Genomic DNA, 26,544 nt, shown 5'->3' on the forward strand with positions numbered 1-26,544 from the left:
AGTGGGAAGGCGCGGCCAACTCAGGCAGAGCGCGAAGAATCGAAGGGGCCTCAATCGCTGGCTTGGTGTTGGCTTTAACAGCGGCGGCTGAAGAGAGCCGGGCAGGGCCTTGAGAGGTAGCAGCGCCGAGGGTCGCGTTTCCACCGGACAGCAGGAGGCCATGGCGGCTGAGGTAAGCCCGTCCGGCCTGCATCGCCTGGCCGGCGCGGGAGGGGATGCCGGGGTGCAGCACCCTTCCGCCCCACCCCCTCCCTGCCGGTCGGTTCTGACTGACTGGGACTCCTGCAGCTGGCGGTAACTACGACTCCCGCCATGCACCGCGGCCACCGGGCCGGCGGTGCCACCCCGCACGGCCGTTTCGGGGGATACTACAGGTCCCAGCATGCACCGCGCCCATATAGGGACTACACTACCCAGCGTGCACTTCGGCACACTGAGCCAAGTGGATGCTGGGAGTGTTTGTGTGGCCTGGCTCAGGGGCTCTCGACGTTTTCAGACTGTACCCTTCAGAGTCTGATTTGTCTGGTGTGTCCCAAGTTTCACCTCACTTAAACTACTTGCTTACAAAATCAGACTAAAAATACAGAAGGGTCCTAGCCACACTGGTACTGAACTCTTGGTCTCGCGCTCATTTTACTGTGCCATACGTGCCATATAATGATAAAATAAATCAACTGAAATATAAATATTGTACTTACATCTCAGTATACAGTTTATAGAGCAGTATAAACAAGTCATATGAAATTTTAGTTTGGACTGACTTCACTAGTGCTATTTATGCAGTCTGTTGTAACACTAAGCAAATATCTAGATGCCTTGATGTACCCCCAGAAGTATACCTAACCTTGGCTGAGAACCACAGGCCTGGCTTACCTCTCAGGGTGAGGGGTAATGCATGCTGGGATGCCTGGCCAGGCCAGGTGCACCAGAAAGGTGTTGTCCGCACTGGCCCATGCTGGGCATCTGATCTCCTGGTGGGATGGGAATACTGGTGTTGCCAGGACTCTTGATAGTGGTTTATATGACAATCATTCAAATTCCTACACCCTTGATCGACTGCTGTCTCTACCATCACTACCCAGGGTGGGCAATTGGATGCCTGAGTTATGCCAGTACAGATTCCTGTTAATTATGAGAGAAGTGCCCACAGAGCATAAGACCCGCACACAATACGAATGAAGACCCCAAGCTATGAGATTTAGGGGTGCACATATTGGCATGGCATCTGTTTTGTTTTTAAATGTCATGGACCGTATTTAGCCTGCAGACCTGCTGTAAGGGCTTTCTCCATTACTACTTCTATGGCTATTCCTCCATGGCAGTACAGACTATGGAGCTCCTTGGCTGCTCTCTTTTCCTCCCCTTGCCCCTTCTGTCAAGGACATGTTTTTCCTATTTCCTTGGTAATGCACATTAAGAACTCTTACCTCATGCTCCATATTATCCCTCCATCATCACCTTGATCCGATGCCAAAAGGATGTCCTCCTAAGAGATGCTTAGCTGGTCTGTCTTCTGTCATCTTAACTATGTGCCCTGCTGCTGAAGTTGTTGGGATTTCACTACGTTTGTCCATTATACAGAATAATAATTAATGACCTGTCAGGCTATCACCTTCCTGGAGTAATTTTAATTGCTCACACAATTAGGGATGGCTTTATTTTATGTCAGGTTACATAAAGTTAGAAGTGTTAATATGTCAGATGAAAGTGGCAAGTTTCTCATGGCTTTTGGTGTTGTCTCAAGCAGTGGTTACCAGGCAGTGTCTGGGTACAATGTTTGATTTTTGCTTTGATGCTTTCACTGAGTTCATATTTAATCAACTTTATACAATAATAAATACAGCATAATCATGTTTCAGTTGAATGAACTGAATTCCTAAGAGGTTATAGTGATAACATTTCAATATATCTTGTGTAATCCAATTTGATGCATTGGGATGAAATTGAGTTCAATGAGTCATCTCTGTTAACCTTAATACTGTATAAGCTGCTTAATATTATTCTTGGTTTCTAGCTTAATTCAGAAGCAGAGGATCTGAAATCTGACTTGCAGAAAACCTTTGACAGTGATTGTGACAGTGGACAGGGCAGCTGTGAAACAAGCTGTCCAAGTCAATCCAAGAAGGGAACTGCATCTCTTGGTGACATAGGTCTGTAATACTGTCAGGTCTCTCTTTTGGGTTTTAGTTTTTGTTTTAAAAGCTGGGTGTTGTACTTTGCATTTATAGGTGTTTCCTTTTGCAGAAGGCTGAGAGAATGTGGTCTTGGACTATTTGCCCTTCAGAAGTCACACATTTGATTTGCTAACCCTTGATTATTTTTTTCTATGCAACCTGCATAAGCTGCTGTTTTTTCCTGTATGTATACAGGCTTTAATTCTCAGATTTTTACATTTTAAAAAAACATCAAAGCAGTCACTAACAATTTACATTCTTGAGTGTTTTTCTAAATATTATGGAAGAAAATATCGCATAACAGTCATTTGCAGTCTGACACCACTTGGCTCACTAACATACCAATCCAAAACAACATACAGAACTTATGCATGATGTAGTGTAAAAACACCCCAATTCTGTATTAATAATCAAAATACATGAACATATAAAAATATATCTGGTCTGAATTCAAAGTGCCCTTTTGGTTGCTCAGGGTAAGGGTAGAGATGTGAGGGTGGTAAGTGGACAGTACTTGAGATTGAGGAGGGGAAACGCTGAGTGGGATATTGAATATCTTAACTGCTTATTTTCTATTTTTTATGACTTGCATAGCCCAGCAAAGCAGATTCAACAGTGTTAACTCTGCTGGCTTGGTGTGTGATGTTTCTCCTACATTTACACCGATCCAATCTGGCAAAAATTTTAAAGGCTGTTGTGGAGGGAAAAAAGAAAGTATATATGGCTGATGCCTGGAAAAGGAGCATTTGTCTGTAGAAGTTCAATTTGAAAAGTGTTGAGTTTTCTGATGCTGCAAGAAGAATGCTCAGCGCTCACTGGAGAAGTGTAACATGCTTTTTTTTTTAATAAGGAAAGCTTTCACTTTAAGATAACACTGTTCTAATGATAGCTTTCTATTAAAGTTAAAGCTCAGTGATGTTTCCTGTACCTGGTATGGTTGGAAAAGTAAATGAGAGGATAAAAGAGGCTTCTGAATGCACACTTTGTTCCATGTCTATCAGATGAATCAGTTCTTCCCTGATAACACACTCTCTCTCAAATTTTAAGTATTTTAATAAGTATTATATACTTACTACCTTTTGATCTGAGCTAATTAGTAGTTTTATGACGTTCTGGACTGCAGGCTTTTTTACATATAAAAAAACTAAACTATTGCATTTAAATAAAATTTATAAAAAAAAACATAATTAAAGTGTGGCTAAGGTTTCTGCTGAACAACATTGCATTGTTCTCCCTGCACTGTTCTGAAATACGGAACATCAGAACTCTGAACTCAGTAGAAACCAGGAAATGTTCAGTTACGGTCCCCCACATATCCTTGAAAAGAAGATAACTGGTTTTGTAAGTTTGTGTTTTAAGGTAGGAATACACACTTTAAAGATATATTGATCTATTGTATAGCAGAAGAGGAAACATGCACAGTCACTTGTATGGGACTAGTCATTTGAGTAAAATTATGTTCCTGTTTAAATATTTGCAGGATTGGAGCCATAATGTGTCTATTATAATTCACTTAGTAATATACTATTTCCTATATATGTTCATGTTTTTATTATATATAAATACTTTAGTCTCAAGCAAAGACACTAAAAACTAAAGTCATTTTGAGATGGTTCTAAGTTTCTTTAAGGGTGGATAATTGTATATATTATGCTGTTGGGGTGGGAGGGGAATGGATTTTCAAAGACTAGATTAAATTGGATTTGCTATGCTGTACTAAACTTCCATTGGTATTCATGAGACTTTAGGGGATAATAAATGTCTCAGAGAAAAGTATCTGGCATGGTGCATGAACTAATCATATGTCAATTATAATTTTTTTTAAAAAAACATGTTGTTGTGTGCCATAAAGAGTGTAATGTATTTCCACCAGATTCAGATGAGGAGATATTTGTGAGTAAAAAATCAAAAAGCAAGAACGTGCTTCAGGACAGCGAGAGTGAGGGCGAAGAAAAAGGCATTTTTCCTGAGAAGACTGACATTGTGGATGGAGATGTGGACAGTGAGGAGGAGAATGAGAACAGTTTTGCCCAGAAGAACAAAAAATCCCATCGAATTCGCCAAGCTCTGCGGGACAGTGATGAGAGTGACACAGGTGATCCATTGCATCCTGGAAACCTTGAAATAGGTGTGAAGTCTGAATTGACTAAGGATGAGTTGGGCTCACAAGTGAGGAAACCTGTGGACATGCCGGTGAAATCTCGGAAAAAATACAAAAAATACAAAAGTGATTTTGAGAAAGAAACAGACAAAGTGATAGCCAAATCAAGAAGGAAGATGGAAAAAGAGAGAAAAAGAGAGGCTGTTAGACAGCTGAAGAAGGAAAAGAAACACAAACAGGAGGTATAAAAATTTACTTGCAAACATTTCTGGTGTTTTCAGTTGTTTAAATTCCAGCATTTGGTGGTGGTGATCTGAAGCCTCCAACAAAATATGTGAGTTCATATCACAACACTAAGTTAGACATCCACACAGGGGGCCCCCAAATTTTGGACAGGGTTTTTCTCGAGCCATTGGTGGGTTTTGTGTAGTTCTTCCTTGTGTATGCTGATTGCAGCAGTTGCGAACCTGTCTCCATAAATTAGCATTCCAAAATTAGATATGCTATAAAGTCAACATGACTAGCCTAAAGAATTTGAAAGACTTTTTTGTTTTGGGGATGATGGGATGGTTGTTTTTGAATTTTGCTAATGACTCTAAAAATTTTGAAATAAACTTGTAAATTAATATAATTCTTTGTACTTTCCTTCTTATGCTTACCAGAAGGATGGCGATGAAAGGTACCATTTTCATGATAGTGGGTGTCTTCTTGCTGACAAAGAACTCTTTGAGAATGATTTAGAGGAGGAAAATGATCCGCTTCTTGCGGATGAAGAGTCATTGGAATCAATAAGAGCTGCTGTGAAAGACAAAATGAAAAAACATAAGGTAACATACTTTAGTTCAAGGTTATAATATTCTTTGTAGAAGGTATTGTACCTGAGTATGTAACACACACTTTTGGTGACACTGGGATGCTTCCACTTTTACCAAAAGTGGAAGAAAATAGTCCCCGCTATCACATTGCTCACTAGAGGTGAAGGGAGATTATCGCCTTCTCTGAAGAGCATTGTCATAGAAAATTCCAAAAATAGTATTGCAACAGAGGCTGTAGAGGCACTTAAAGAAGTTGCAGAAACCAGGACAGTAGTTGGCATTGGTTTATGAAAATGTTTGCTGATGCTATTTCAAGATTGATGGCACAAAAAATAATTGTACAAAGTTATTTTGTTGCAGACTTCTTAGCTCTTGACAGCTTCCGTTTGTTTTGAAATTTAATAGACTTCTTTTTACCAATTATAGAGTAAAGATCTGTTTTCTGAGAGTGAAGACTACAAATGTGTATTTGATGATGATAGTGAGGAACCTACATTAAACGGACCCAAAAGAAAGGTGGAATATTTCGTTATAAATATCTGTTCCTTTTTAACTCCTTGGTATTTCTTCATAATTTTATTTGAAGGCTTATTTATATTGCTCCTCAGAGTATCTTATTCTTCTGTTTGATTTGGGTTTTGTTTTTTTAAACTCTGCTCCAACTGTTAGTACTTTCTTCCGTTTTCTTGCTGTTTGAAAGAAGAAAACTGTTTAGTAAAATACATACACTTCTGCCCAACAGTCCTGTGGCTTCAAGGGTCTTTCTTTTCTCTGTTTAAGGAACGGAAGGCAGCAAGATTAAGTAAAGAAGCCATTAAACGACTGCATAGTGAGACCCAGCGACTTGTTAGAGGTAAAACCTAAACTCTTTGGTGTAAGGGTGAACATAAGAACAGCCATACTGGGTCAGATCAAAGGTCCATCTAGCCTAGTATTTTGTCTCTAACAGCGGCCAATGCCAGGTGTCCCAGAGGGAATGAACAGAAGTAGTAATCAAGTGATCCATGCCCTGTTGCCTATTCCTAGCTTCTGGCAAATAGAGGCTAGGGACACCATCCCTGACCATCCTAGCCAATAGCCATTGATGGACCTATCCTACGTGAACTTATCTAGTTCTTTTTTTGAGCCCTGTTATAGTCTTGGCCTTCACAACATCCTCTGTAAAGAAGTGCCACAGGTTGACTATGCGTTGTATGAAAAAATACTTCCTTTTGTTTGTTTTAAACCTGTTGCCTATTAATTTCATTTGGTGATCCCTGGCTCTTGTGTTATGAGAAGGAGTAAATACACTTCCTTATTTACTTTCTCCCCATCAGTCATGATTTTACAGAGCTCTATCAAATCCCCCTTTAGTCATCTCTTTTCCAAGCTGAAAAGTCCCAGTCTTATTAATTGCTCCTCATATGGAAGCTGTTCCATATCCCTAATAATTTTTGTTGCCCTTTTCTGAATCTTTTCCAATTCCAATATATCTTTTTTGAAATGGGGTGACCACATCTGCACACAGTTCAAGATGTGGGCATACCATGGATTTATATAGAGGCAATATGATATTTTCTGTCTTATTATCTATCCTTTTCTTAATGATTCCCAACATTCTGTTTGCTTTTTTGACTGCCGCTGCACATTGAGTGGATGTTTTCAGAGAACTATCCACAATGACTCCAAGATCTTTTCTTGAGTGGTAACAGCTAATTTAGACCCATCATTTTATATGTATAGTTGGGATTATGTTTTCCATGTGTGCATTACTTTGCATTTATCAACACTTGAATTTCATCTGCCATTTTGTTGCCCAGTCACCAGTTTTGTGAGATCCTTTTGTAGCTCTTCACAGTCTGCCTGGAGACTTAACTATCTGAGTAGTTTTGTATCATCTACAAATTTTGCCACCTCACTGTTTACCCCTTTTTCCAGATCATTTATGACTAATTGAATAGGACTGGTCCCAGTACAGACCCCTGAGGGACACCACTATTTACCTCTCTGCATTCTGAAAACTGACCATTTATTCCTACCCTTTGTTTCCTATCTTTTACCCAGTTACCAATCCATGAGAGGACCTTCCCTCTTATCCCATGACAGCTTACTTTGCTTAAGAGCCTTTGGTGAGGGACCTTGTTAAAGGGTTTCTGAAAATCTAAGTGCACTGTATCCACTGGATTTCCCTTGTCCACATGCTTGTTGACCCCCTCAAAGAATTTTAGTAGATTGGTGAGGCATGATTTCCATTTACAAAAACTAGGTTGACTCTTCCCTAAGAAATTATGTTCCCTTATGTGTCTGACAATTTTGTTCTTTACTATAGTTTCAACCAGTTTGCCCAGTACTGAAGTCAGACTTACCAGCCTGTAATTGCCAAGATCGCCTTTTGGAGCCCTTTTTAAAAATTGGCATCACATCAGCTATCCTGCAGGCATTTGGTGCAGAAGCTGATTTAAATGATAGGTTACACACTACAGTAAGTAGTTCTGCAATTTCACATTTGAGTTCCTTCAGAACTCCTCTTGGGTAGTACCATCTGATCCTGGTGACTTGTTACTGTTTAGTTTATCAATTTGCTCCAAAACCTCCTCTAATGACACCTCAACTTGGGACAATTCCTCAGATATGTCACCTAAAAAGAATGGCTCAGGTTTGGGAATTTCCCTCACATCCTCAGCCTTGAAGACTGATGCAAATAATTAATTTAGTTTCTCCACAACCCTTGAGTGCATCTTTAGCATCTTGATCGTCCAGCAATTGGATTTAAAAAAAAATACGTGTTGTTTCGATGTACAATTTAAATTATTTTTTTTTTTTCCTTTTGGCAGAATCATCTCTCTCTCTCCCGTATCATATACCTGAAACCAAAACCATCCATGAGTTCTTCAAGCGTAGACCTCGACCAACATTGCAGGGAAATGCCATGGCACTGCTAAAGTAAGGACCAAGCTTATCTCATAGTCTCTCTTCTAAATCAAGGCTCTCAATCTTCCTGAAGCAGATTTCATAACATGTGGTCCATGTTATGAAAAAGCTATCTAATATACAGCCTCCCTTCTTATTTGCAACCATGTAGGCCTCCCACCTTTCCTTGGTAATCCCATACTGCTTCTATGGCAACTAAAGTGATTGCTTCAGTGGGAGAGTAATACTAGAGAAGTATTTATTATGTTTTTTAACTGTTTTTAATGCAGTTTAACAGCTGGAAACAAGAAGTATTCACCATGTGACTAGCCAACTCTCCACAGACCAGCAGCAAGGGTGTTGATTGATCACCAGTTGGACACAGACCACAGTCTGAGAATCAGTGTTCTAAGTGGCAGACCTGCTAGTTTAGTAACTAGTATGTAATAGCAGGCCACATGTTTTTCGCCTGAATAGATTTATGTACCAGCTAGTCTCTGACAGGAGTGAAATTAAAATCCTTATTTATATTTGTACTTGGTATACAGAAGTAAAATTTGAAAGGATCATGCTCATCTAAATTCTTGTGACAATGTCCCATTCTCCCCTCCAAATTCAAACCACTGCTATGATTTTTTTTCCATGTTCAATTTAATACCAAATCCTGTTTTAGAAGGTGTGCTGTACACTGAAATAAAGAGTATTCAGGGCACAGTTAGTGAACTTTTTTCCTTTTAATTTAAAAAGAAATGAAATCTAAAGAATCCTACATTAATTTGCATTAATGGTTGAGATTTTTAAATGCCCAAATGTCAGGCTGTTTACTGTTATGCTTCCTAGAGTCACCCTAACTTGATATTATTGTATTTGCATAGAACTAGTAATGTGTGTTACTGAGTAGAGTATTATATATAGGCATAATGTACAGTAATATTAGATAATTGGTATTGTAATGTGATATGAGAACCAACTCAGTTCTAGGATTCTGAGCATCTAAGATCTGAATTACAATATTGCATTACTACTGTTGACGTCAAGCGAATATGTTAAGTAAGCAGGGCTGATGGAGCACTCCAGATTAACGCTGGTTGCCCCCCTCTCTCCCAAACCACCTCCCACCATGAGTTTAGAGAAAGTTTGGATTAGGATCCAAACTTTGTGCTTGGGTCATCTTTTTTGTTTTAAATATTGTAGACGAATTGTACTCTACTGTGGCTACAAAATCTCTCAGGAATTAACTTAATCCAAGTTGTGATAATGTAATTTACTTACCAGTTGATTCTGCACTCTTTAGAGCAAACCTATCGTAATTCTTTACAGTAAAAATGTGCCGGATTAATTTTTGTCCATTTTTAAAATGGAATTTAAAAATGAAGATATATTTAAAATAAGCAGCGGTTATGAATGATGATTCTCCCGCCTCCCTCCAAAACTGATTTTTCAAGGACAATAAATAGAACATAGTTTCGTTGCCTTGGTTTGATTTAGGCTTTTCTCACATTTAACAGTTGTCATTTTAAGGACTGATGTACTGTGTTTTGGTTGATGACTTTATTTTTCTGTTCTTGGCAGGTCCACTAAATATCAGCCCTGTCTAAATGAAGAAAGTGCAGTCACTAAGAACTCAGCTTTAAATTGCAGCAATAATCAGACTGAAGAGGCTGATCAACTGGCAGCTAGGGAACTGGAAATGGGGTGTAATAAGGATACTGGTGTTACCATTGTGGACAAACCTTCCCGTGATGTAGTGGAGAACCTGATAGAAAACTGTGCTGAGAAGCACAGAGAGGATGGTGCTTCCGATATTTGTGAGAGACCTACAACAGCTGATAATTCAGAAGAACAGCAGCAGTCTAGCCTACTCGGTAATGACTGCAGTGAACAAATGGAGAGTGAAATTCCCTTGGCATCTAAAGAATGTGCTTATGTACAAAGAGAGGACCAGTCACATAAAATAGGTGTAGCACATGAAGAATCTGTTCAACGGGTGGTACCGGTGGTGGGTATTCAACCTCAAAAAGTGAGGAAGTCTAAACTGGATAAACTTCGGGAGCTGGGAGTGGATCTATCCATCAAGCCAAGACTTTGCTCTGATAGTGATTCCTTTATTATCCTTGATGAACCTGAATCAAACAAAGGTACAGTATTACCTGTTGCAGTCTGCTAGATTTGACAAGCTGGGCAGGGTTAAGCCAGAACTTAGATGGGAGAACTCTGAGGAACAACTAGAAGTTGGTGAATCAGAAAGGGGCAGGCACACTTTCTTTTAAGGAAAACTAATGTCACACCATAGTACTGGCTATGCTGGTGGCTGTACTGTCTTTCAGATGAGAATTTAAAACAGAAATCCTGATCCTTTGTTAAAGACCTTTCAGTAAGAAGAGTTTAATGAAATTTTGCATACTTCAGTTCTCCCTGCAATTCTAGTTAAATAAGATGACATTAGCTTTTTGTACTAAGCTGGAAGGCCAACATTTTTCAACTTAGGGTGCCTAAAATTAGGTCTCTAAATCTTTTCATTCACGTATCTGAATAAGAAACCTGACTTTCAGAGATGATGAGCATGAGTACCTTCTGATTATTTCATTAGAAGTCATGGCTGCACAGCAAATGAAAATCAGGTCACTCTTATTTAGCACTCTAAGGATATCGGTGTCTAGCTTTAGGCACCCATGTTTGAAAATTTCAGCTGTTTCAGTGGTGGATAGGTGATCCCATATCAATCTAAGTTTGCATTACACTTTGAGGTCCTATAATACAATTCTAGTAAGTTTCCATTTATACCTACATACATTTATTAATAGCATTCAGTCTGTTCTTTAAATTATAGGGAAACATGGCCTATGCCATGAAATGATGACTCCTCCACTATCAACCTGGATTTAAATATATATGTCTGTCTGATCATATGAGGGGGGAGGGGCGGAGAGTCTGTTAATGAAATGGAATGTTGATACCCAAATATCAAGTGAATAATTAGTTGTGAGGTGGTGGGGTTTTTTTTGTTTAAGGTTTTCAACTGGCATTTGATCATATGCCCAAGTATTAAAGTAAGCCATCCTAAGTGCATGGCTGAGCAAAGTTATCCAGAGATGGGCCACTGTTACTGATGTAATTTTCAAATCAAATAATGTTGACCCCTCTTGCACTTCAGCATCCAGTGTGTTTTTTAAATTTTTTTTTTTGTTCTTTAGAAACATGTAACAACTGTATGTATAAAAAGGGACCTGAAATTATTTTTTTTTTAGCTGCCTCAAATTAACTTGATCTTAGCAGGAATTTTTCTTCTGACTTTAAATATAACATATTATTTTAAGAACTGGAAGCACTGAAAGCACGTTTCTTGAAGCATATACTTCACACAGCCAAGTTAAAAACTGAACGGACTGTGAACTTGAGCATTATTCGTAAAGAGACCACTGCAGAGGGTAAAGAGGAGCTAAAGGCAGCTGTGGTGCCGGTGACTTTGGCTGCAGAAAATCTAGATGATACAGTCCATGCAAAGCCAGGTATATTTGGGGTGAGGGTCATAGTTGTTGAGTTGTTAAGAAACTACTGTAATATCTAATATCCTACATCTTTACTGGAAGCCAAGGTTTCAACTGGAGTTTACTTTCACCAAAATTCAAGTATAAGATAATTCAGTGTTTCCTCTGGATCATCTTTTATGTGTGTCTGCCTTGTTGATTTTAAGCTTCCGTCTTAGGATGTTTCATGCAAAGTGGTGAACACATTGTCCAATTAAAACTACATGCTTGCTTCAGTTTCATAATGAGCTGCAATCAATAGATAAATAATTGTGAAGGAAAGACATTCAGATTCTCTTACTAGTTGATCATGGAGTTTTTAATCTGGGATTCTCTTTGCAATTGCAACCATATTCTTCCCCCCCCCCCCCCCCCCAAATGAGAATCCCTGCTTCCAGAATTAACAGGCATTGTTCCCATTAGCTGTATTTTTCTAACCAGGTTGATATGTTAGAAGCTTGAAAAGGTAACTCTTGAATCTTGAACTGTGTTCGCTATTAAAGAGGATGTTGCCCTGTGCCATAATGTAGCCATTTGCCCTCTGGAATCTCTCTCCCCCTACCCCACAATTTCATATAAAACATTTATCCTTAATCATATACGTGACATCTGTAGATTAACCTCGTGTGGTATTCATAATTAATAGTACTTTCATCCCTGTTGCTATTCTTAATGCAGGCTGTTTGTGTATCATATCATTTTATTTGCATGTATTGAAAAGGATACTTAATCTGAATCACCTATAATATTTAAATGTTAGAGGTGGGTAATTTTGGCTTGTTCTACGACATGCATGCTTTCTAGCTGTTGGTGAAATATTTCATTTGCCATGGGCAACTGGAAGCCACTTCTTTCTCTTGCTTCTGATCAGAGAAGAACCCTTTGCTAGCTCATGGGGCTGTGCCAGTGGCATTTGTTGATAATGAGGAATGATCCTGATGATTCATAAAGTTGTTATCTCTCTAAATGGCATTTTATTTAGGTTAAGAGATTTAGCTCCTCTAATCAGCAGATCAAGTCAGAAAACCTTATGTTTAAAAAAAAAAAAAAAAAAGGAGCAAATGCCTTTAATCTTCTTTCTGTGTGTGTAGTTACATTAAATTGTGCGCTTGAGGCAGCAAAGTTTAAGGCTTCATTGTAGTGGATCTAATGTATTCGTTTATTCATTTCTGTCCAGGTGAAAAGCTACAAGTGCTGAAGGCTAAACTACAGGAGGCCATGAAACTCCGCAGGATTGAGGAACGCCAGAAGCGGCAAGCGCTGCTTAAACTGGATAATGAGGACATGTTTGAGGAGGAGGAAGAAGAGGAGGAAGAAATGACAGACGAGTCTGAGGAAGAGGAATGCAATCCGGAGGTCTATACACCACAATTTTACATAACTTTATCTATGTCTAAAGTCTGCTGACTCCTCATAATTAACAGGGAAATGAGATAAATCAGAGTTTTGTGCAATATTAATATGCACAGTTTGCCATGGAGACAGTTCTTTTGACGCTAAAAATACTGTACGGTAACTTGGTGTGTGAGAGAGAGACACACACATGCACATTGCCCTTTAAGTACGCTGACCCCACTCTAAGTACACTGCCTTTTTAAGTTGATCAGCAAGTTGAGACAGCAGCTGCTGCCAGCAAACTCCCTCCCTCCTGAGTCCTGTCATGTGTCGTCCCCCCCAGCTCTGGGGGGACACCCTGACATTAGCCCCTCTCTTCCTCCTCCCACCCACGAAGCAAGCAGCAGGAGAAACTCCAAGGCAGAGGGCAGGAGCAGCACACAGAAGTGGGGGCGGGACACCTGAACTGCCGGGCACTTGATGGCCTGCTGGGCGGCTTGCGCACAGGGACTTAAGGGAACTGATGAGGGGGCTGCCGACCCACCCTGGTTCCAAGCCCCCACCAGCTAGCTGTAACGGGCTGCTCTTCCTGCCAGCAGTGGACAAAGCAGGGGGCTGCCCAACAACGTTATAAGGGAGCGTTGCACAATTTTAAATGAGCATGTTCTTTAATAGATCAGTGAGGTAATGTTAAGTGAGGCGTTACTAGATCTTTTTGTTTCAATACCAGTCTCTTCCTGATCAGTGACACTAACACAGAGGTCCCCAGACTGTGCACAGAGGACTGTTTTGGGGAGGGAGTGCCACCCAGCTCTGCTCCTGGCCCCAGCTGCCAGCCCTGTGCCCCTGGCTGGAACTTTGTTCCCACCCTAGCCTCAGCCCTCTTACCCCTGTCTGCCCCTGTCTTTCCCTCTGAGCCATGCCCCGCTCCTGGCCTTGGCTGAAGAGGATGGAGTAGGGGGCACGGACAGGGTTAAGCGGGGATGTGACCCTGAAAAGGGGACTACAGCACTGGCATCTGGCCATTAAGTGATCTTTACCAGTCCATATAATAGTTCAGCTTGACCTAAAACACTTGAAATATATGAATAGTCAGAATCTTTTAAAATTAATACAGCATTTTAGTGGCTGGCTGACCGTGTTTGCAACTTAAACCTTTTCTTTTTTTTTTTTTTTTTTTTTTTGCCTAGAGTAAATGTTTGCTTTGCCATATGAGTTCAAACAACTCCTCTCTCAGTTTACGTATGCTCCCTCCAGGATTGGCCAATATCTGATCCTTCACACAGAGGTGAAGCCCTTCCCACTTTCTCACCTAGCCAAGTAAACAAAAAGCCTATAATTTTATTTTATTTTATTTTTTTTTGCATTGTTCCATTTTGAGTGATGCCAATATTTTCAGCTCCTGGCTGCAAGAAGTTTGATTACAACAGAATGGATGAAGACTTAAGTGAGATCCCTTGGCTGATCTCAGAGATGCAATAGAGTCAGTCTTGGAGGCTAGACATTCTTTTCCAAACAGTTATTAAGGGGTCAAAATGACTTGGTTATTCTAAGCCCCGTCAGAGCAGACATTGGAGTAGAGAAGTCCAGGAGTTGGAAACATCCTTCAATTCTCCCCTCAATAATTCCATGTTAGAACTGGGCATATAAAGGTATGCAGTTTAAGTAAATGGTCAAAATAATAATTCCTGCTGTCTCATTACATGGATGTGTGTTGGGTTTTTTAGACTGTAGAGTTTCTTCTTGGTGAGGCCGAGGAAGATGATGAGGAGCTGGAAGAGAAGGGTATTGAAGATGGTGATAAAGAAACTGACAAAGAATCAATTGATGAGGAAAGGGTGGACAAGTCTGTGCATTGTGACTCTGTTCCCAAATCTTCCTCAACAGAGTCTACATTGATGCTATTCAAGGACAACTCCTTCAAAATGGGGTAAATAAACCAGTCTTTAGAAACGGTGAATGCAGCCTGCTCCAACTATGTTTTAATCTGTTTAACATACACATGAGAGATTTGATTTGAGAACTAGTGGGTTCATGTATATGTTTAAATATAAGGATGCCTGCTGTCTCTCTCACCGTTTGTGATAATATTTACGAGTGTTTTTGCATCTTCATGACTGCAACAGTCACATGAAAATAATAGTTTGCATGTGAAAGTGATGCTATGACAGCAGTGATGCTTTTAGGTAGTTTCCCAGACCTGAAGAAGAGCTCTGTGTAAGCTTGAAAACTTCTTTCTCACTAACAGAAGTTGGTCCAATGAAAGATATTACCTTACTCAGCTTGTCTCAATGAATATCCTTATCATTTGGTGGAAAAATCAACTTCCTAATGGCAGTGCATTCCACATACATGACCTTGTCTATAAAAGACCAGGCCTGATAGTTAATGCACACAAAACAAAACTTGTTCATAATGCTTTTTGTTTTGTTTTGTTAATAAATTGCAGATATTCTCTTCCTGATGAAAAAGCTGAGTTGGAGGAAGCTCCAAGCAAAAGACCTAGCAAGTTAGGTAAAGTGAAACTGCTGTTAAAGCAAGCATTTTGCTTTGGGATTTTCAGTTCTGGCACACGAGTGATTTGCACATTTCTGTATCTAGTTACCATTGGGGTGTCTCTATCATATGCTTGCACTGGGGCTGTGAAATGCTGCTTTGCTACTTTTACTAAAAATTTTAAAAAAACACTGGGGTCCCTCTTTGTGGTGGGGATTGGAGTATGACTCCTAATCAAAACTTCTTGCATCAAATTATAAGTTAAAGTATCCAGGATGTGGGTTAGATTTGAATTGTAAAATGTCATTTGATTAGGCATTTTAAGGGAACTGCTGGTGCCAATTTATTGTGAACTATTGAGGCATGTGACTTTCTTTTGCTGATGCAGCCAATGTAACTCTTCACATTCCTTGGTTTGTCTGCACTCATGGTACAGTGAGTTTTAAGAATGCCGTCTTAAATAGCTGCTTTCTTCCTTAGAAGATGATGATTCATTTTCACTGCCAACTTCCGCAAAAGAGAGCAGCCACAACAGCAGCTTTGAGCTGATTGGCTCCATGATTCCATCATATCAGCCTTGTAACAAACAGATGGCACGTGGGGCAAATTTTCTATCTGCAGTAGGAGGTTTCAGGTCTTCCTCTCCAGCTTTGTTCAAAGCAAGCTTTATCAGCTCAGCTTCCAAGGTAAGACTCCTCCCCTATCTTTTCTCTCTTCATTGCACTCTCTCTTTGCAACTTCATATATTCTGTGACTTAAGGCCAAAGCCAAGCTTCCTTTTTATAGGTCAAGAATGTAAGCGTAGCAGATAACCAGTGTCCCCTCTGTTGTTAAATGGGATTTAATCAATGCAGAATCTCTGTCTTGACTGATTACATAAATATTTAAAAAATTCGTATTAGAACAAATCAGGGTGATGTATTAAATATACAAATCCAATTCTAAAAATTCAGAAAATATTGGCAGAAACCCATTGCTGAGTAATCTGTTTTTGGTAACTCTTTATGAACTATACAAAAATATTCCCATGGCCTATACAACATCCCACACTAGTACATTCTTAACCAGGTAGCAGGACAATCATGAATACTTGTTAACCTTCTTCTTCTGTATTTTCATCTGTTTAAAATGGCACAACCATTAACCCTTTTTGCTTCCAACTTGTAGGACCGTGAAAAGATTGTGTTTATATTCTAGTTCATTATCGGATCTTGTGAATTTTATCTTAATTTTTTTCCCTGATTAGAGTTCAGGAAAGATGTCTGAGCCCTCTCTTCCCATAGAGGATTCCCAGGATCTGTACAATGCCTCTCCTGAGCCCAAGAGTTTATTTTCAGGAGCTGGAGAATCTCAGTTTCAGTTTTCTCTGGAAGATGATACTCAGAGCCAACTTCTTGATGCAGACGGGTAGGTTACTGATCTACATCCTTCAGGGGTTTCATTCTGTATGTGTTTAACAGAAGTAGGACAGATTTTTATGAAGTTCTTACTCCCTTAGGCTCATGAAAAGGCATGCTATTTAAATGGCTTTGTTGGTCTTTTATGTTATGCCATGCTTTACACAGTGTGATTGGCCCAATGATAACCTCTTTATTAATGTTGGAAACTGTAGTATATTGAGTACCAAAGAAGCCAATGCATGAGTCTATCCCTCACAAATTTTTTAGTTGGTATTTTTAAAGGTGTGGTGGCTTTTTTTTTTTTTTTAAATCCCTCTTTAAAAACCCTCCACAAATCTGAAGTAGGTCTAGATTTTAATTAGTTTTTTATCTTCTGGGTTTGAGTACAGTATTCATTTGCTGAAACAATTAAGATCAGAAAACCATGTAATAACTAAAACCTTCTTAATCAGCTGATCCGTTGACCGCTGTTAACTTTACTGACTAAAAAGACATGAATGCATTTTACTCTTCCTAGCCAATGCAGAGCCATTGCAGCTTTGGCAAAGCAAGATGGATTTTATTTTGCATCATACATCACCAGAACAGCCAAATTGCATTGGCAGAACCACTACTATTGGCAGTGTAAGTTGGAAAACACAACTGGATCCTCTTATTCCAGATTGAGTTTGAAAGACTGGCAGTTAGAGAAGCCATCTACCTACTTAAATTGAGCAAAGTTGATCTAGAATCAATGAAAGATAAACATGGAACTCCCACAATGTCATGCTTAGTCATACTATAACTGAGTGTTAAGACTCTCTTTTGAGAGTTCTGCTTTGTCTCTGTAGACAAGCCCTCCGCATAAGTGGAAGGGCAAAATTCTCCAATATGTGGTGGGTATTAAACAGTAGTTGCCAACTTCTATATAAAATTTACTTTCAGGTTCTTGAATGTTGGGCACCATAGGAATAAGTACCAGTCCTCAAAGCATCAGCTGTCTCTGGCTAGTATGGATGAGAATGCAATGGATGCCAACATGGATGAGTTGTTGGACTTGTGTTCTGGGCAGTTTAGCAGTCAGGCTGAGCACACTCCGAACGCTAATACTGGCAAAAACCAAAACATGGAAGAACTGCTCAATCTCTGTTCTGGAAAATTCATCTCTCAGAGTAAGTCCTGAGTTTCTGTTCCCAGTGATCTGGATTTGTGATTTTTGGGGGGCGGGAGGGGTGTGTGTGTGCAAATCTCAGTTTAAAAAAAAATCTCGTATTAATTAATCCTTCAGTGTTGGTCATGCCTAAGGAATTTTAATAGTGTACTTGGAACCGTAAGAGTTTAGTGCACTTTTAACTGTTTGGAATCTTATAGACATGTGTTGACTATCATTTCCAAGACATTCAGTGATGTTCCGAAAGGAAGCTGTGTAATGATTTCTCTTTTGGTTTCTTTCTGTAGCAACATCTCCAGTCTGGACATCTTCAGCATCCTCTAAGCCAGAAAAAGAGAGTGACGCAGATGATCCAATGGCAGAAGCATTAGCACTTTGTTCAGGCTCCTTCCCAACTGACAGGTCAGCATTACAGGGGTTCTAGTTCTGCCTGGTGATCATGATCTGACTTCACTTCTGATGTGTCTCACTCTGGTTCAGCAGGAGTTCAAAATGCTATTGACACAAATGTGGTTTACCTTGGAGGTGAAGGCGTTGAGTATCTCAATGTTCAACAGTTCTTCCTTTGACTGATGATACGTGAGAGTTGAGAGACTCCTAAGGCGCTGCAGTTCCCAATGTCCATTGTGAGGAAAAAGCGTCTCTACTGCTATTGATGGTGGAGGCGGAAAGTGGGTAGAGAATTTTGATCAAATCAAAGCACAGGATTAGGAACTTCTTGGCTTCTGTTCCCAGTTCTGCAGTTGAATGCAGGAACTGTGGGCAAGTCATTAACTTCTGCAACTTTGTTTTCCTCCTCTTCAAAACTGGACTGATTTCATGTGCACTTAACAAGGATGTTATGAGACTTAATTGTTTAAAGAATACCAACATACCCCCAAGAGGCATTCCATTTTACTGAAGGGGAAACTAACACAAAAGATAATGGCTTGCCAATGTTACTCTCACTAATGCTAATGGGGAATTAAGCACCTAAAGCTCCATGCTACACAGTGTTGGGAGATTGCAATGTTTCAGATGCTATCATGGATAATTGCTTGTCACTAATTCATCCAGCAGTTAAAACCGTGCGTCAATCCATTTCATATCCATTGCTGGAGATCAATTGTAAGTGTGTGATGTTGTTTTGTTTTTATAGGGAAGGGGAAGATGATGAGGAGCAGGAGGAAGAATGTGGCAATTTTCAGCTCGTAACAGATGACCATGCCTTTGATAGTGAGGAGGTGAGTATTGACAGAATTATGTGATGACTTCAGAGCTCTGCCCATAAGCACTCAATTTATTTTCTCAGTGGTCTATCCATTTGTGCAAAAATTCCAGCATGATTACTGAAACTGCTGAAGAGCAGTATTTGGGTCATTGTAAGAAGTGCAGATTTAGAATTCTGATGTAGTAGGTAAAATATCTTGGGTTTGTGAGCACTTAGACTAAAACCTCCTGGATTTTTCTTGGTTTATTTTTGTTTTTAGCCATTGAAAAACAGAGGCAGTTGCAGTTACACTCTTCAGAAATTCCTAAGATATTCAGTAAACTGTTTCTTGTTGACTGATAGGATGAAAAAAATGAAGGTGATGAGAGAAGTGAAGATGAAGCAGAAGTTAGTGATGATGAAGAGGAGCTGTTGCGACACAAACAGAGCTTAAAGAAAAAATTGTGAGTAAATCTTTCTCCCTATCTGACCTGCCAGAAAAAGCAGAACCATGTCACTAGAAACTTAGTTAATAGTTAAGAGTCAGGGTTGGAGCTTTTTAAGGAGCTTTAAAAATAAAGAGCAAGAGGCCAGGATAAAAGCAACAGTGACTTTTTTTGTTTTTGATGAAATAGTACTTCTCTTAATATTGCTCGTGACTTAATGTGTTTCAGTGGGTGCGGTAGTACACATTTTGCAAGTGAAATGACCTTTGTTTTTTTTCTTAGAAGGCAGTTGTCATCTTGTCAGATGGGCTGCTGGTAAGAAATCTCAGAACTAAAATAACAATGGGTCCCGCAGGACCAAGGTGAAGTAAACTGGCAGACCTTCCACATGTTCATGTGCTCTTAAACTTGAATAACTTAATCAAATTGAAAATGAAAACTGAATAATAGCATCTGTAATTTAGCATACACAGAAGTTCCAAAAAGACTTTGCTCTTGCTTCCAAAGTTTCATGTGATGCAGCTAAACGTTCTAACTTTAACTCCTTTGGAAATTCTCTTATAGAAAACTGCAGGATTTCTTGGAAGATGAGGCAGAGCTGTCGGGGAGTGAAGTAGGAAGTGAGGATGAATATGATGGTGAAGAGCTGGATGAATATGAAGAAGAGATGCTTGATGAAGAACTTCCTACTGAAGTGGAACTACAGGATCAAATTAACAAAATACACATGTCAGTAGCAATCCTAGTATACTTATGCGTTACCTCAAATGCACATCTAAAAGTTATAATAGATTATAATCTGGAATTGCAAAACTAACCTAGGCTTCTCTCCCTTGGACAATAACATTAGGAAGGCGATGCTTGATGATGATAAGCGTCAGTTACGCTTGTACCAGGAAAGATACCTTGCTGATGGAGACCTGCACAGTGATGGTCCTGGGCGAATGAGAAAATTCAAATGGAAAAACATAGGTATAATGTTGGCATAATAATCTTCTATTGTAGAGCAAAAAATATGGTGTGGGAGGTCGAGGGAAGAAAACTCTTCAGTAGGTACTTACAATATGAGGCTTAAAGTTGTAAGATCTACTGAGCCCTAGTTTATTGTTTTAATACACACGTTTCTTGTAACTGGGGGTGGGGGACTTGCTTTGACTTGTCTTGCCTGGTTTCAGACCACAGTAGAACCTTGGCTTGAAAAGTCTGAAGAAGAAGCAGCAGCAACAGCCTTTTTTGGATCTCATGCTATTGAAAACAGAACACTCCCGGGGAATCAATAACTTCAAGATAATATGAAGAAATAACTTTTTTTTAAAAAAGTAGTAGCTATTAAAAGATTCTCCCAGTCTTAAGTGGTTTTAAGTCCTACCATCTAACTAAAATAGAATATAGATTAGGGGTAGGCAACCTATGGCACGGGTGCCAAAGGCGGCATGTGAGCTGATTTTCAGTGGCACTCACACTGCCCGAGTCCTGGCCACTAGTATGGGGGTCTCTGCATTTTAATTTAATTTTAAATGAAGCTTCTTAAACATTTTAGAAACCTTATTTACTTTACATACAACAATAGTTTAGTTATATATTATGGACTTATAGAAAGAGACCTTCTAAAAACGTTAAAATGTATGACTGGCACGCGAAACCTTATTTTAGAGTGAATAAATGAAGACTCAGCACAGCACTTCTGAAAGGTTGCCGACCCTTGAGATAGGTGCTATCTATTGCTCTTCTGCAGGCTGAGTCCAGGAAAAAGTAAACAGAAAGCTGATGGGCATGGCTTTGAATCTTTTTGTTAAGGTGTGTATATAATGATCCCCATTATAGGTTGTCCACAGGACTTGAACCTGGAATTTTCAGCACAGGAGGTATAGGAGCATCTCCAATCACTTTTTGTCAGCAGAAGGCTCTTTACTCTGTATGTGTAGCCACTAGAGGGGGATACAACATAGCCAGTTTGTTACACACAAATACTTAATATTTTTAGCAGGGCTTCATATGTTGCTGTTCTGAACTCCCTTAGGACAATACTATTGTGACAAGATACAGTCTATATTTTCCCTCAATAGCTTTCTTTTAAGGAGTCACTTACTATTTTTTTTCAGGTGTTGTGAAGTGAGGATTTCACGGCCCTTTGCTGGATTTTGTAACTTTTCTACTCTTTTTCTGAAACATTCCTGTTCTCTCTGCATTTTGGCACAGACATATTAAAGAGACTCTTATTATTGACTGCCATTGCCCATTTGCTTGGGAGCAGGTGGAATGGTTAGTTGGGCAAAAGGAAAAACCCTACAGACATTCTAATTGTATATTTCCAGTGGAAACTGGCATTACTCAAATGGTTCTTGATGGCTTGGTTTTAGGGTTTATTCTTGGGTATTGCATAGCACACTTAATTTGCTGGGGCAAGATCCCTTGTATAACAACTGTGCCTCCTAATACAAGACTTGTTTATTCACAAGTCAGTCTCCAGCCTGTACCATTGTGTGCTGTGTATATAAACCATGCACAGGGAATATTTCTGCTAATTTTGATGTCAGTAACGAATAAGCAGTGGACTGTGGCAATTGTAAATATATTTATTTAGTAGCCAAGAGTAAATTAATATTATCTTTATGTTTAAGCAAGAATGTGATTTACATATACATAAACAAATTTTATCTGCAAAATGTTCAAGTACCCTACTTTAGTTCTTTACATTGTTTGAAGATAGTACTAATCTTGTCGAATTATGCTTTCTAAAACTCCTTACAGGAAACATTTCCACTGTTTTGCTAAATGCTTTGGTTCCATCTGTGTCATCCATCTAAATGAGAGGAAGCATTCTGCATGAATTCACTTCAGAGATTCATTGCCAGGAGTTGTTTAGGAGATGAGAATTCTGGGCAGAAAGGAATTTTGTTGCAGCTTAACTAGCTCTAATAATGTGTGCGTGCGCGCGCACATGTATGGGGTTTTTTTGGTGTGTGTGTGGTGTGTGGTTTTTTTTTTTGTTTGTTTTTGGTTTTTTTTTTGATCTTCATCGTTTCTGAAATTCTTACTGATTTCTGGTGGGGAGAGAGTTCGTAACCCTTTCCTAAACTCTGCGTGCCCACTTACTACCTTCTTAAACAAAACCTATGTGCTTTGTCTGTGGAACCTTTTTGGGAGTATAGGTTTCTTTTTAATGGACAGGAGAGCTTATCTGCATTCCTCATGCCCCTCTCTGATGGGGAGAACTAACTATTGTCTCTTCTTTTCTAGATGATGCTTCTCAGATGGACTTGTTTCACAGAGACTCCGATGATGATGAGAATGAAGAACAGCTTGATGAGACAGAGACAAAATGGAGAAAGGAGCGATTTGAACGAGAGCAGTGGCTCCGTGAGCAGGTATTGTTTTAGTCTGCAAAAAGGCTGACTGCTTAATACTTCTGTACACCATTAACAAAGCATGCTAGACTGTTGACAGAGTTCTCGGTTGGTCCAGTTAGTTAAAACCATATCAAATATAGTTTTCACTTCTCCCTTATGTAGCACCTTTTTGTTTTTCCTCCTGTGATCTTGGCAATCAGTTTTCCCCATCATGAGGTTATGCACTGAGTTGGTGGCAGAGCCAGAAATCCTGTTTCCTGCTCCAGAATCCTAATTCCAAGGCCTATAAACTTCCAGGTCAAGTTGCTTTAATTAACATAGGGTCTGAGGAATGAAATCTGGTTGGTATCTTGGAGCTTTAACTGTTTGTAATAAATAAAAAGATGATGCTGATAAACGACCTGAAAAACTGCAGGAAACTTTAATTGCTGGTTTATATTGGCCTTGTATCCTAAAACTGATCTAGTAAAGAGAGTTAGTACGTTCAAGTCACTGAATGAGATGTGCATTCTAATTCTTGCAGTTTGCTTATTTATGAATTACCGTTTATTTATGCCCAAACAAATTTGTTAGTCTCTCTAAAGTGCCACAAAGACTGATACTGTTTTTGCTGATACAGACTAACACAGCTACCACTCTGAAACCAGTCTAAAAATATCATCTATTTTTATCAGATAGAGAAAGGAAAAAATGAAGGGGAGGAGGAGGAAGAAGAAATTGGTGAAAATAGTCAGTTCATGATACTAGCGAAGATGATGACTGCTAAGTCCTTGCAGAAGAAAGGTAAGCTTGCTTCACACTAAAGTGGCATCCAAGAAGAAAGAAAAAACTGACTAGCTACTGACTGTTCCAAGCACTTATGAAAGTTGCTATTAGTCTAGATATCGCCACTGATCCCCCTCATGCCAGTGCAGGATGGGCTCGAAGTTTGTTAGTGCTTTGACTTGTCTGGCACTAAGAGATGCAGCTGCAATCTTGATGGCCAGCAGATTTTTTTTTTTTTTTTGCTAAAGTATTTTTTTTCCGTTAATTTTTTAAAAAATAGTGTGGCAGTATGTCTCTGTGCTTTCAGTCTTCTTCCTCGTTTGGTCACTGCCTCACAAAGACTCTTTGAGTGTAGTGACATTCAACACAGCACACTACTTCCCAGAGTGCAAACTGCTTAAGGAAAAATTGCATAATGTGGTTTAAATCAAATAATATAGTCAATTTTTAACTTGCACATGGCAAAAATGTGATTCTGAGACTGCATAACTACTTCAGAAATAAACAAGTTCCCTGCCAGGTGATAAAGACGTCTTTGCTATTGTTGTTAGCTATCAGTTATATTGCTCGCTGGTCGGTTTAAAACAGAATTCTGGCTGCAGCATTTATTGGAACAGGATTGCTGTCATTTGTAAGTATTTCCCTGTCTGGTATGAATTTTCTTTTTCTAATGATACTCAGGAATTGAATTTCTTTTCTGTGTTTTTTCTCCCCCCTCAGCAAACCCTGTAGCAGTTGTACAGGAAACAAAATCACTACCAAGAAATCCCTTTGAAACATTCAGACCTACCACTGATCTTCAGGTTGGTACCTGCGTGGCATGAACTTGGATGTGTATTTTCATGTTGCATCTACAGAATGCATTTAAAAATACAGATAACTGATGACTGATCAGATATAGAAGGGTTTTGGGGATTGTGGGTGCAATGTGGTTGTCTCTAAAGAACTGCAGTCTATTAAAATTATTCATGCAATTTGTTAATGTGAAATATATTGGTTGGCTTTAGCTAAGGAATGGATCACTTCTGAACAGACCTAAAGCTGTTCTTCAGAAGCTTGCAGCCATGTCAGACCTTAATCCAAATGCTCCCCGAAACTCAAGAAACTTCGTCTTCCACACACTTTCCCCAGTCAAGAGTGAAGAGGAAAAGGAGAAATCAAAACCCCAGGTAGAGATTTATGTGGGATGTGCCAATAGTGTCAACTTGCATATGTTGCCATGTTAAAGAATGTTCAGTTAATTGGCTGCATTTTTACTGAATGTGCAGGTGCAAAATCCTGATAGGCAGATGGGGACAACTACACTTTGTCTCAAATGTGTCCTTGTAATATATAGCACTATGTACAATGTAGTAAGAGCTGTTTGGGTGCATTGCCTGAAATAGGGAACACACTAGAAAACCAAGATTAGGATGTGCATATTTGCTCTCATTGGACAGTGGTGATGGGAAATCTTGTTGCAACTGTTCTGAATAATCACAGATGTGTATTACCAAGGTGTCACGCTTTCTTACAGGCAAAGAAAAGAGGCCCTACAGTGATGGTAACGCCTTCACCCAAACGGCCCAGGACTGATGCTGCAAGACAAGGGACCCAGAGCCGAAGCATATTCCGATACTTGGAGAGCTGAATGTCTGTTTGGGGACAGAAATTGCATCATGTCTTTGTTGCCAGCCGCAGTATATGCTTTGCAAATCTCTAGCTTCAAGCACCAATGGATTCTTCTTACCTGTGTCAGTGTTGCCAGATAAGTCTTCGTATCTTCCACAAGGTCTTTCCCAGTATTCCGGGACAACCAGCAAAACCTAAAAAAGTCCGTGCTTTGGATGTGCAGAGAGTGAGTTAATACTTCATGCCAAAGCATTACTGAAATTACACTACAGGATGCAGATCTTGTGGGGAACAGCTCCTCAAATGTCTTGACTCCGTGCCCCATCCTCCTGACAGTTCTGTTAGTGAAGTAATCTGGTGTTAGTGTAGCTGTACCACCTCTGTATTGTGGCGAACTGATATATAAAGGACCGAGGGCTGCATCATTGGGAGGTGTGGTGTCCATAATAGCAATGGTTTGCATACACTGTTTACAATTGCAGTATTGAGGTATTCCTATCTTCCTTTGATACCTACTGCTTTCTCTAATGCTGACCGTATACAGACTTGATATCCCAAAAGGTTCTGGTTTACATTTAAAATATACATTTTTTTTAAGTTAACCCTATTTCATTTCTAGAACAGCAGTGTAGCTTTTCTCCCCCCACTAGTTACCTTTTACAGCCAAACTTCGCATACATGTAGACATGATGGGATGATGTGTATGTGAAGAGGTTCTTTTACACAAATAAGACTTTTATCTTTTTTTTAAATTTCCTGTTGCCTTGTTTTGGACCAAGGTGTTGTCTTCCCTGAGAATTCATCCTTTGTAGTGCAGACAGAAAAGTAAGGCCTTCTTTAGAATGAAGAAACAAGGTTTTTATACTAGTGAAGAACGACTATTCCCATCTATCCTAAAGCCTGAGGAAGGAACAGAAACTTGGAAGATCAGTAAGGGTGTACAATGTGCACCTGGCTATATTGTGAATTTGTGAAGCTAAAACTTATTGTAACATACAGGCTAATTCTTAAAGACTCCACATGTTCCTATGGCTCGATTTGAAAAGCTCAAGATGCTGACTTGATCACAGAAGAATCCTGAGTTGTACATTTTGTAATTTCATAAGCACATTTGGGTGTGTTGGTGGTGTAAAATATTTTAATGTATATTGTGTTTGTAAGGTACTATGGTAATATTGGAGTGCAATTTTACAATAAATGTGTGGTTTTTGGTTTTGTTTTGTTTTTTCCCCTAAATTTTCTGTGGAAGTTAAAATTAATTTACAAAATTTCCTGCAGCTGTGTGCACGTATTTCA

At 39.4% G+C, this 26,544-nt stretch overlaps 2 protein-coding genes across 2 annotated transcripts in view; one reads left to right on the top strand and one right to left on the bottom strand.

Annotated features, from left to right (window-relative positions):
* Positions 1–26,461, top strand: CLSPN (claspin). Its single transcript, XM_032766807.2, has 25 exons — positions 1–172; positions 2,015–2,150; positions 4,048–4,517; positions 4,938–5,102; positions 5,517–5,606; positions 5,871–5,943; positions 7,904–8,012; positions 9,552–10,117; positions 11,297–11,488; positions 12,684–12,862; positions 14,569–14,771; positions 15,291–15,355; positions 15,818–16,023; positions 16,584–16,744; positions 17,662–17,888; positions 18,175–18,289; positions 19,026–19,110; positions 19,440–19,540; positions 20,087–20,251; positions 20,373–20,494; positions 22,763–22,890; positions 23,547–23,655; positions 24,358–24,440; positions 24,645–24,806; positions 25,154–26,461. Exons 1-25 carry the CDS (start codon positions 161–163, stop codon positions 25,265–25,267), a joined length of 4,038 nt encoding a protein of 1,345 aa, XP_032622698.1. The 5' UTR covers positions 1–160; the 3' UTR covers positions 25,268–26,461.
* LOC116817044 (protein argonaute-1) overlaps positions 1–26,544 on the bottom strand; it is a 207,907-nt gene that overhangs the window by 87,455 nt on the left and 93,908 nt on the right. The window lies entirely within an intron of this gene.

The sequence above is a fragment of the Chelonoidis abingdonii genome, chromosome 25 (assembly GCF_003597395.2).
Source record: "Chelonoidis abingdonii isolate Lonesome George chromosome 25, CheloAbing_2.0, whole genome shotgun sequence".
Lineage (NCBI taxonomy): Eukaryota > Metazoa > Chordata > Testudines > Testudinidae > Chelonoidis > Chelonoidis abingdonii.

What these genes read in the sequence shown, in the direction of transcription:
- CLSPN (XM_032766807.2), top strand. An exon ending in AAGAGGAATGCAATCCGGAG is followed by an intron (nt 12,863 to 14,568) that starts GTCTATACACCA and finishes TGGGTTTTTTAG; the next exon opens with ACTGTAGAGTTTCTTCTTGG. An exon ending in CAAAAGACCTAGCAAGTTAG is followed by an intron (nt 15,356 to 15,817) that starts GTAAAGTGAAAC and finishes TTTCTTCCTTAG; the next exon opens with AAGATGATGATTCATTTTCA.